This window comes from Silurus aristotelis (genome assembly GCF_946808225.1).
Source record: "Silurus aristotelis genome assembly, chromosome: 15".
In the NCBI taxonomy this organism is placed as follows: domain Eukaryota; kingdom Metazoa; phylum Chordata; class Actinopteri; order Siluriformes; family Siluridae; genus Silurus; species Silurus aristotelis.
The window spans coordinates 23963654-23974880 of NC_139588.1; the positions used below are offsets into that span (position 1 = coordinate 23963654).

Here is an 11227-nt window from a genome sequence, read left to right on the forward strand (position 1 = left end):
ATGTTCAGGTTCAGGGTGAAGACAGAGAACAGAGCAGCATTTATTCAAACTTAATAGAAATCGATCAATAACGGTGAGGCTGTGACATTTCAGTAATCACATGACCTCGCTCTTCAAGTAACGAGTTTTCAGGATCACCTCAGGCCCTTCATGTCCTGACGAGCTCGAAGCTCACAGCAGCACCTGCTCCAGATAAATTCATCAGAAATGCATTAGTGTGAGATCAGTGCAGTTGGAGGTGATCTCCTAAGAAGGTCAGAGGACATGATGTGCTCCTCAAGCTTCTGTATTTCATTAATTTCTCAGAGCGAAGCTGCATTCTTTTATTCATTACTTGCAAAAAAATACTTGGCCACATATTTATTTATATGCAAAATGAAATGTGTATGGAGTGTAACACCTCCAGCATTGGACCAAAGGACCTCAGGGACAAAATTGTAGATCTGCACGAGGATGGTATGGGCTGGAATGGAAAAGACTATCAGATCAGTGTTCAGGCTGAGGCCAGGAGGTTTTCTACAGCATGGGTCTCATTCATGTGGTGACGTCTTTATGTACCCTTAGCAGAGAAACAGCCCCAAAACAGAATGTTTCCTTCTCCATGTTTGACAGTGGGGATGATTTTCTTGGGGTCTTATTCCGCATTTCTCCAAACACGAGACAAGTTGATGGCAAAGAGCGCAATTTTGGTCTCATCTGATCACATCACATTCTCCCAAGTCTTCTCTGAATCATTTAGGTGTTCATGTGCATTCTTGAGCAGAAGGACCTTGGTGTGCTACCAATGGTTTTCTTAGTGACTGTGTTTCCAGCTGCCTTGAGATCATTAAGAAGCTCACCCCATGAAGTGAGATTTTGCATGGAGCTCCAGAGCGAGGGCGATTGACTTCTCTTGTATTTCGTCCATTTTCAAATTATCATGCCAACAGTGGTCTCTTGCTCAGCAAGCTTCTTACTGATAGTCTTGAAGCCCATTCCAGCCTTGTGCAGATCTACAATCTCGTCCCTGACGTCCTTTAGCAGCTCTTTGGTCTTTCCCATGATGGTGGAGAGGTTTGAATGGAGGAGGTTGATTCTGTGACTGGTGTCTTTTATACACATAATTAATTGATATTACAAGTTCTTTCTTAAAGGTGCAGGATTCATTTTGGTGTGTAGGAGTCAGAATTCTTGCTGATTGGTACAAAAAAAACAAATACTTATTTCACTCAATTAAATACTAATTAATTTATATATAATAATAGATTTTTTTCTGGATATTTTTTATATTCTGTCTCTATGTTAAAATCAACCTGCCATAAAATTTCTCGATTGTTCATTTCTTTGATTAGTGTAAATTTACAAAAAATTAGCAGTGGATCAAATAATTATTTCCCCAGTATATTAAACATATAAAACTAAAACTAAATACAAATGAAACCTAGTGAATGTGTTTCTACTGTAATATCACGTGCCACGTGATTGGTGCCGATTCGTTACGTTTTCCCGTCATTGATGCGACAGTTAGCGATTGTGTCCCCCGACTACAGGAAACATACGCTAGAACTTTCATTGGTGTTTATTAGCAGAATCACATTTCATCAATCTCAAAACATTTTAAAAAATAACAGTTTCACTTGCTCATAATCTCATTATCCCAGAATGCATTGTGGCTGTACGATGCCGAGACTCCGCCCAGGAACACAGTCATCTATGAGACATCCAGAAAGGTGGTGTTGATGACGTTGACCACAGATAGACCAACATGAACAATGAAGAACAGTATGAAAACTTTGATGAACAATGAAATCTTTGCTTTAAACCTGTGGGAACGCTCAGATTTTCTCCTCTCTGTCACGTCCCCTCAGTTCATCAGAGAAGGTTTTAGTTTGGCCTCAACATCCTCACATATGTCCTGTCTTCTCTGCTTTGATAAGAACCTGAAATCCCCTGCTTTTGATCAGACATACAGCGACCGATATGAGAGAAAAGCTACATGTGCCTGGAAATTACATAAATGTGTGCCAATACTTATGAATAACACCTTTTATGTCCTCGTTTTGGTTCCTGATGGACTGGAGTCATTGATAATCTGTTATAAGTGAAGGTGTAATAAGTGAAGGTGTGCTGGACTAGTAGGAGTCAATGAACGAGAAGATCAGAAGGACAGGAAAGACTTGAGAGTGAAGAGGAAGAGGAGCATGAGGAGTGAAGGTCCTGCCCATATGAAGGAGTCACTCCTCACAGCGCTCGGTTTGGTGTAGATGTACGGATGCTCCTAGAACACAGAGAAGGGAGACGTGAGCGTGATGCCAATGACGGATGAAGAACGCGTTTTTTATGTGATTAAAACAGAAGATTTACCACTGGAGGACACATGAGCTGAATCGGAGTGGAAAAACTGTCCACCAGAAACTTCTCCTCTTCAGGCTGGAACTGGGATGGGATAAAAAGAAGAAAATGAGTCAGAAGGTATCTCCTAAATGCCTGAAGCTCTATTGGGACGGGATTATTTTCCATACGAATAAAACGTTGGTCAGTGGATCAGCGTCAGGATCTGATACTATTATAATATCCTGCTCCCATTGTGAGAGCTGCTAATGTGGCCGCCATTATTCAGACCTTCAAAGAGAACATGCCGACCTCACAAGGGTCCCGAGCCATCTAGAGACGTACCGGCTCGGAATGCCATCCACTTCAGAAATTGGACTTTAAGGATAAACAATTTTTTAATGAATAGTCAAATGAACCTTCTACACTTGTTGTTTCTCCAGCATTGAACATTTAAAGGATCTGGCATGGAGGAATTGGTGTCGAATCTCAGATGTTGAGCTTATTTACGAGTTGCTCAAGAGCTCCTGGGCTCCACAACTCCAACTGACTGTATAAGACTGTAGAAAGGACATTACAACCCCATGTTATATCAGAATTAGCTTATCCACGAAAAGTTATGGAGTTTGTTAAGAATTTCAGAAAGATCAATCTTAATCTTAATTTAATCAGTCTGGGAGCAGCAGCGAGGGCATCAACGACCATCTCGAATCAAAAGTGGTACAAAACGATTTAAACAATACCCCATCCCAACCTGCTGGGGAAGCCAGAGAAGGCAAAAGTGTACCTCTACTCATTGACTACACTTTTAGATTTAAAAGTTCTAAACTTCCTCTTCATTACGATCATCGTCGTCCTCATCATCTTTTCTTACAACACTCTTGGTGTCACCCAGATGAGCATGAGGTCCGGTTCCTTTCAAGGTTTCTTCCTCGTACCATCTAAAGAACTTTTTCCTCTCCCCAGTCTGCTCAGGTTTGTAAATTTTGTTCTGTAATTCTTACATTCTTTAAAGCTGCTTTAAAACGATGTTCATTGTGAATAAAAGCTACAGAAATAAAAACTTTAACTTCAAATCACTTATGCATGAAGTTCATATAAATGGGGAACTTTTGTTACACGTCTCAGAAACATCTTTCCAATGCAGAACTCACCATGTTGTTCCACAGACCCTTGGCCAACTCTTCATGTCCTTTAATGGTGAAGTGGAAACAGTCCAGGGTGAAGAAGCTCATGTCAATCTTCCCGTTCTTCCCAGAAGTAAAGAGACTTCGTTACATCCCACACACACACACACGAGTGACTACTCAGGAAGTGTCTTTAAATCAATATGGAAACTCAATGATCAGATCATCTACACATCAAATAACAAACATCAACCTAGCGCCTAGCTAGCTAATCCATTAGCATTAATTAGCTTATCGTCTACATTTCCTGGTTGCATAGTAACTGCAATTTTTGTTCTTGAGGTTAAAAACACGCAACCGAGACGAAGTCTTACAGGAAGTCGTGGAGGATCTGCGTGCTTCAGGAACGGCTGAAGAACCACGGCGAAGTCGCTTTTGAAGAAGCGGTCGGTATGGAGAAGCTGCTCCAGGGCTCTCTGAAGGACACAATAAATACATAATAAATAATAATGAAAAAGGAGAAGAAAAAGAAAGTGATGATAAAGAAGAAGAAGAATCTGCTTCTTCAAATACCATGAGTGAAGAGTGAAGTTCAGAATATCAGAAAGATCCACCATTCACATATCATTAAATGCTCTAGAAATTGTGAAACACTAACAGCCAATAGCGTTGAAAACATGTCCCTGCCCCGCCCTGTGCCCTGCCCCCACCCGATCCAGTCTACCTCAGTAATTCAGCTAAACATGGAGAACAGTGAAGGTTTCTATGAGATGTTTTCAGCTATGGAGGTTTTCTACACCCATGATTTTAGCTTGGATGGTTTCCCAGGCAACAAGACGATGTGTTTTGCTGCACGTTAATTAGTCCAAGACAAGCGTCAGCACAGACCATGCTGTTCAACAAAAATACAAAAAAGTAATGGCACCCTCTACCAGAATGCAGTATTTAGTGTGCATTTCTGAACTAGAGATTTGAGAGCGGGGCTAAAGATAAATGCTGGTTCTTGAACTTCCTTGATAACTTACTGTTGTAAATTGAATTTAAACAGGGGATTAGTACTTTTACGACATTGCAGGAGCGGTGTGCTTTATGCTGAGAAGATGGACCTATAAAAAAAAATCTGAACTGTTTACACACACTTACTTAAATCCCATAATCCAGTACACCTTCATCTCGGATCTCAACGATCTAAAATGCAAAAATAGCAAGCCACATGATCTTCTCACCTGGAACTGGAGGTTGATCTCAATCAGCTCTTTAAGATCAGAAGAATCTGAGGCTGGTTTTACCAGACACGAGCAGAAGGACCTTAGGAGGAGAATGGTACACAGTTGTGTATAAACACTTAAAAAAGAACTGAAAGAAAAACGACCATCCATTGTGATGAAGATCTAAACAGACTGTGGTGTCGGTGGAATGCGTGTGAGGAACCTCTGAAGCAGACAGCCAGGCGTGGGCTTCTGCACCTCCCTTAGAGGCTCCATTGGTAAAATCTGGACCACGTTCACGATCATGCGAGGAACCTAAACACAAATGAAGAAATGCGACAGAAAATTGTAACAAATGATTATAATTATTAGACAAATGTTTGGCGCCACCTCTGGTCAATTCCAGGAATTCCGCTCAGAATACTCTAACATCTATTCATACAGAGTGGGCAATAAATCATGCCAATGCACCCTGAAATCCACCAGGAATTATGGGTAATGGGCAATAAATTGCCCTATATAAAATAATAGGAAACCTCTAGGATTTAGTCACTGACAAACTGTGAAAACCCAAAGACTCCAGGCCTGCCATACATCACAGCAAACAGCCAGGTGAGGAGAAGTGCATCACAGAAGATGCCAAAACTCCACACTCAATGAGCAGAAGGGTATTAGGCATAACAAGATGGCTGAGGTCAGAAAAAATACCGAAACCAAGACATGTGACTCATTTAACAAACGTATAGATAATCATAGGGTGAGAAACATGGAGCCGTGTAACATCACAATACATGAGAAACACATTATTCAAAAAGAATAATAAAATAGTAATTAATCTTCCAATGTCCATTAGTACCAAATAGTGCTGTATGTAAATATGGATATTAAAGAGCAAAACACAATAAATAATACAGTGTCGTATCTATAGATGCTAAAAAGTTCAACATGGCAACTCTTCCATATCCTGGTCCTGGATGGTAGAGCATCTCTGGTGTTCCAGAGGTTTACATTCATTTACAGTAAATTCGATCAGGAGCTCATTTACATCTTACATGTTCCTTAAAAGGTGCAAAAGTGTTAAAGGTTCCTCAGTGAAAGGTTCTTGAGGAACCAAACCTCAATTCTTTTTGTGAAATCATTTAGAAGAACCTTGCCCATGATCTTTAATGACAGTGGATTTATACCTTCAAGCACAAAGAAGGCAGAAAAACTTCTTTAGAGCAAACAACCATTTCCAGATTCTTCCAGAACCTTCTGCATTGTGTATTTATTACAAACCCTGAACGGGTTCATATTCAGCCGTGTTAAACCTGATTTCTGTTCTGTCTACAAATCCAGTTCAATCTACTCATGCGTAAATACGGAGTGTTATTTTTCTACCTCGTTCATCAGCATCTCCAAGGACGTGCTCATGTAGTGGATGAAGTTCTCCACTGAAAACCGGGACTGTGTGAAAACCAAGGAATGGAAACAGAATCACACACTGTAGCTGGAGTTTAAATAACAATATACATTATACAATATTCTATATATATAAAATACTAGATTGTGATTGTTGAAAAGAGTTCAGGTGTGAATAGTGGATTGTGATTGGCTGGAAAGAGTTCAGGTGTGAATAGTGGATTGTGATTGGCTGGAAGGAGTTCAGGTGTGAATAGTGGATTGTGATTGGCTGGAAAGAGTTCAGGTGTGAATAGTGGATTGTGATTGGCTGGAAGGAGTTCAGGTGTGAATAGTGGATTGTGATTGGCTGGAAGGAGTTCAGGTGTGAATAGTGGATTGTGATTGGCTGGAAAGAGTTCAGGTGTGAATAGTGGATTGTGATTGGCTGGAAGGAGTTCAGGTGTGAATAGTGGATTGTGATTGGCTGGAAGGAGTTCAGGTGTGAATAGTGGATTGTGATTGTTGAAAAGAGTTCAGGTGTGAATAGTGGATTGTGATTGGCTGGAAGGAGTTCAGGTGTGAATAGTGGATTGTGATTGGCTGGAAAGAGTTCAGGTGTGAATAGTGGATTGTGATTGGCTGGAAGGAGTTCAGGTGTGAATAGTGGATTGTGATTGGCTGGAAGGAGTTCAGGTGTGAATAGTGGATTGTGATTGGCTGGAAGGAGTTCAGGTGTGAATAGTGGATTGTGATTGGTGGAGGGTGTTCAGGTTTGGATTGTGATTGGTGGAAGGAGTTCAGGTGTAAATAGTGGATTGTGATTGGTGGAAGGAGTTCAGGTTTGGATTGTGATTGGTGGAAGGAGTTCAGGTGTAAATAGTGGATTGTGATTGGTGGAAGGAGTTCAGGTGTGAATAGTGGATTGTGATTGGTGGAGGGTGTTCAGGTTTGGATTGTGATCAGGTGTGAGTTTCAGAGTGTTAAACACACGGGTAGTTTGCGTTTGTCAGTTGAATCAGTGTTTTAAACGAATGTGCTGATTATAATCACATGTATCCATAGTAACATCCAGTTCTATCTACAGCTATTGTACACATTTCTTCATGTTCATGTGGCTTAATAGTTGAAGCCCTGCAGTTACTGATCAGAAGGTATGGGATTGAAGGTCAAGCACTGCCAAGCTGCCACTGTTGGGCCCCTGAGCAAGGCCCTCAACCCTGTGTGCTACAGGGACTCTGTATCGTGAATGAACCCATGCTCTGACCCCAGTTTTCTAAAAGAGTTATACATGTAGTGAATATAGTGACTTGATAAACATCTTGAGACCTTTTTCACCTTTAAATGAAAAATGTAGGGAAAAACAGCATCAGGAGTTCACTCCGAAATCTTCATTCTCATTAGCGAAGCTGGACAGATGACCCCCCCCCCCCCCTTCTCTCTCTCTCTAATGTAAATAAATGTAATCTGATGGCACTACTTTATCTCTGGGTCTGATTAGGAGCAGCAGATTTCTAGCTGTAACTCTGTGTATATAAAATGCGTAATGAAAATGAAGTTCTTTTGATCCATTCAGTCCATTTCACTCTGCAGACATCAATAACAGCTTGAACTCCTCAGTGCTGGGAAGTGAACAAGGTATATGATGGTAATCCACGGCGAGGTGCGAGACCTTGCACCATTCTAACCTTCACCTCCACATCCTGCACTAACCTCCTGTAAGACCTCACACCTATATATACAGTATATATTACACTGTTATCAATCTACACTGGACATGAGGTCACTGGAACAACACACCTTGTCCTTGCAGTAATCACAGATATCGTTCATGCCGATGAGGACCGTCAGCAGTTTCCAATCCTCGTCAAAGTTAATATCCTGGAGATAAAAACACAGTCGTGAAGTTTCGTAAGCAAATATGTACAGAAATTAAATAGTGATGTAAGAGCAGATCATCATGAGCACTCCAGTTCTCACACGGTTCCCTGCAGATCGTGGGATCTCACCTCTAATGTCTTCAGGGTGTCGATCAAATGGCGAGTTTGTCCGGGGAGATTACTTACACACACACACACACACACACACACACACACACACACACACACACACACACACACACACAGGAGAATGTAATTTAGTTTTACACCCGTGCTGTAACAGAACCCTACTCTGATACCTACAAGGTGTTGTGTCCCGTCACTGCCAAGTTCAGACCCGTGTCACTAAACGGAGCCGGGGTTCCATGTACGGTTCTGCTCCGAGCCGGACCCACTAGATCGGGGTTAAACAGTCTGAGGATGTCTGAAACACACACACACACACACAGGCACACACATGCACACAATCTTTTTGACATAAAGTACACAGAAAAGGTTCTTCTGAATGATAGAACAGAAATGATGGAGAGTGTGTTAGAGAAATGAAGAAAAGAGTGCAGGCAGGGTGGAGTGGGTGAAGAAGAGTGATAGCAGGAGTGATTTGTGATAGAAGAGTATCTGTGAGAGTGAAAGGGAAAGTTTATAGGACTGTGGTGAGACCTGAGATGTTGTATGGATTAGAGACAGTGGCATTAAGTAAATGTCAGGAGGTGGAGCTGGAGGTAGCAGAGCTGAAGATGCTGAGATGGTTTGGACATGTGCAGAGGAGGGACATGGGGTATATCAGTAGGAGAATGCTAAGGATGGAGCCACCAGGAAGGAGGAAAAGAGGAAGAACAAGGAGAAGGTTTATGGATGTGGTGAAGGAAGACATGCAGGTAGTTGGTTTGAAAGAGGCAGATGTAGAGAACCTTCTTATGTGTGGAATTATGCAGTAAACAAACATGTGTTAAAGAACCCAGAATATGTTTTATATTTTAGATTGTCCAAAGTTGCTCCATGTACCTTTGATGCAGCTCAGGAAACTCGTGGCGTTCTCTCATCAGATTCACGAGGTCATCATCTCGAATGGGTTTCAGTTCATAGGTGTGTCTTATCAAGAGTTTGTTTTCAGCATTTCTTGCCTTCTTAATGTGCTTTAGATCATTATTTGTCTTGTGCAGAGGAAAGTGTGAGTACAGAGTCAATAGTCCCATTAGTGCTACTACAACTACTGTACAAATCAATAATATGGCAAGAAACACTCAGAAAAGGAAAGAAAAAAGATCAATAATTTCAAACATCTCAAAAACTTCAAATGAATCTCCAAGCGCTACAAAATCAACAAATGCTATGATGAAAGAGGCTCTCATAAGGACCACTCCAGGGAAAAATGACCAAATGCTACCTCTGCTGCAGAGGATAATTTTATTAAAATTACCAGCCGCTGATTTACACGAATGCTCAAGTTCAAGAAGTAGATATTTCAACATGCACTGTTCAGAGGAAACCGTGTGAGAGGAGTCAGGCCTCCATGGTCAAATTGCAATAAAAAAAAACATTACTTCAGAAGAAGAACGAGCAGAAGAGACTTTGGAACAAAAAACACAAGAAATTGACACAAGATGTAATTTGGTCTGAAGAGTCCAAATTTGAGGTTTTTTTCTAAGCACATTGTCTTGGTTAGACGTACAGAGGGTAAACAGACGGGTCTTGAATGTGTGGTTGCCACTGTAAAGCATGGAGGAGGAGCTGTGGTTTTGTGAAGGTGCTTTACTTGAGACACTGTTGAAGATTTAGTCAAAATTGAGGATACATTTAACCAGCATGGCTACCACAGCATTTTGTAGCAACATGCCATCAATCCATCATTCCAACAGGACAACGCCCCCAAACACACGTCTAGGTTCTGTAAAAGCTATTTGTCCAAGAATCAGAGTGATGGACTGCTGCATCACATTACAAGCAGCAAACAAGCACTCAACAGGTCTGTGAACTTCTCAGAATTGTTGCTAAATTATTCCAGATGACCACCTCATGAGGCTGATTGATAAAAATGCTGAGAGTGTGCAAAGCTTCATCAATGAAGAAGGAGCCTCCTGTGGAGAATCAAAAATATTAAACATATTCTGGGTTATTTAACACGCTTTTGTTTGTCCAAACGTTTAACTCGTACTGTATGTGTGTGTATGTAAATGTGTGTGTGGTGGAGAAATGCTGGATGCGGGGTCAGTAGGACATACTGGCGAGTGTGATGACGTTCTGGAAGGTTCCGTAGCCGCCGATGCTGTACCAGGTATAAAGGACAAAAGATGTTAGTGTTCAGGACGAGTCATGTGACCACAGTGCAAATGGTTCTCTTCAAATCGAGTACAAAGCTGTGTGCAAAAGTTTGTACACCCTCACCTCAAAACTTAAGAATATATTTAAGGTAAATAAACTGTAATATAAAAGTACATGCCCCTCCACCCCAAACCTGAGAGTTTGGAAACCTGTGCAGAGCAGGTTGATGTGTGTGTGTGTGTGTGTGTGTGTGTGTGTGTGTGTGTGTGTGTGAGAGATGTTGGTGGGGTTACCTCCATGAGACGTGTCTGAACTCGATGGGGATTCCCAGCAACGTGGTGGCGTTTGCACCAATGGCCGTCTGCAATCATACAGCGAACACACAACATCAGCAGCCTTCTGCATCACCGTCACTACACACACGATGCTATGCAGCACTGCAATCTGATTGGTCGAGAATAAAGAAAAGGCCACACCCACTTCCCATCTTGCTGGGTGTGTACAGGAAGTAAAAGATCTCACTCACCGTTAGAGAATCTCCCAGAGCTGCAATCACCTTAATATCAGCTGCTTTCACAACCTCAACTGTTTTACACACACACACACACACACACACACACACACACACACACACACACACACACACACACACCAATCAAAAAGCATTGTTAATTACTGCTAAACACAAACAAACAAACAAACAAACAATAACTAACAAACAAACAAATGAAAAGCTTTCTAGCTACCAAACATCTTCAGGTCAGCAACAAATATTTAATAACTAAATAAAAAGACAAATAAAAAAATAAATCTATAATTAAATATTATTTAAATAATGTTTAATAATATTAATATTAATATTTATATTATAATAAACATTTTAAATAATAACAACAACAACAACAACAATAGAAATATAGAATAACAATAATGCACAATAATATAAACTTTTAATATAAATATTACAATAAACTATAACATTTAGTTTCTAACAGATAGAAACTCCAACCTGCTTGCGGTGCTCAGTAACTGCTCAGAAGGCACTGAGACACACGTGTGT

At 40.9% G+C, this 11227-nt stretch overlaps 1 protein-coding gene across 2 annotated transcripts in view; it reads right to left on the reverse strand.

Annotated features, from left to right (window-relative positions):
- Positions 1 to 1552: 1552 nt before the first annotated feature.
- The window catches only part of LOC310737930 (phospholipase B1, membrane-associated), a 10237-nt gene continuing 562 nt past the window's right edge, over positions 1553 to 11227 (reverse strand). Inside the window, exons 4-16 of one of the 2 annotated variants that reach the window (XM_083562704.1) lie at positions 10694 to 10752; positions 10461 to 10528; positions 10128 to 10171; positions 8209 to 8329; positions 8035 to 8086; positions 7826 to 7906; positions 6026 to 6091; positions 4869 to 4960; positions 4664 to 4745; positions 3812 to 3913; positions 3465 to 3560; positions 2344 to 2415; positions 1553 to 2257 (exon numbers count right to left, since the gene is read on the reverse strand). In XM_083562704.1, coding sequence (XP_083418830.1) covers positions 2138 to 2257; positions 2344 to 2415; positions 3465 to 3560; positions 3812 to 3913; positions 4664 to 4745; positions 4869 to 4960; positions 6026 to 6091; positions 7826 to 7906; positions 8035 to 8086; positions 8209 to 8329; positions 10128 to 10171; positions 10461 to 10528; positions 10694 to 10752 — 1055 coding nt within the window. In that variant the 3' untranslated portion in view covers positions 1553 to 2137. Of the gene's footprint in view, positions 2258 to 2343; positions 2416 to 3464; positions 3580 to 3811; positions 3914 to 4663; positions 4746 to 4868; positions 4961 to 6025; positions 6092 to 7825; positions 7907 to 8034; positions 8087 to 8208; positions 8330 to 10127; positions 10172 to 10460; positions 10529 to 10693; positions 10753 to 11227 lie in introns of those variants that run through there. The other variant, XM_083562705.1, reaches the window with a different exon arrangement.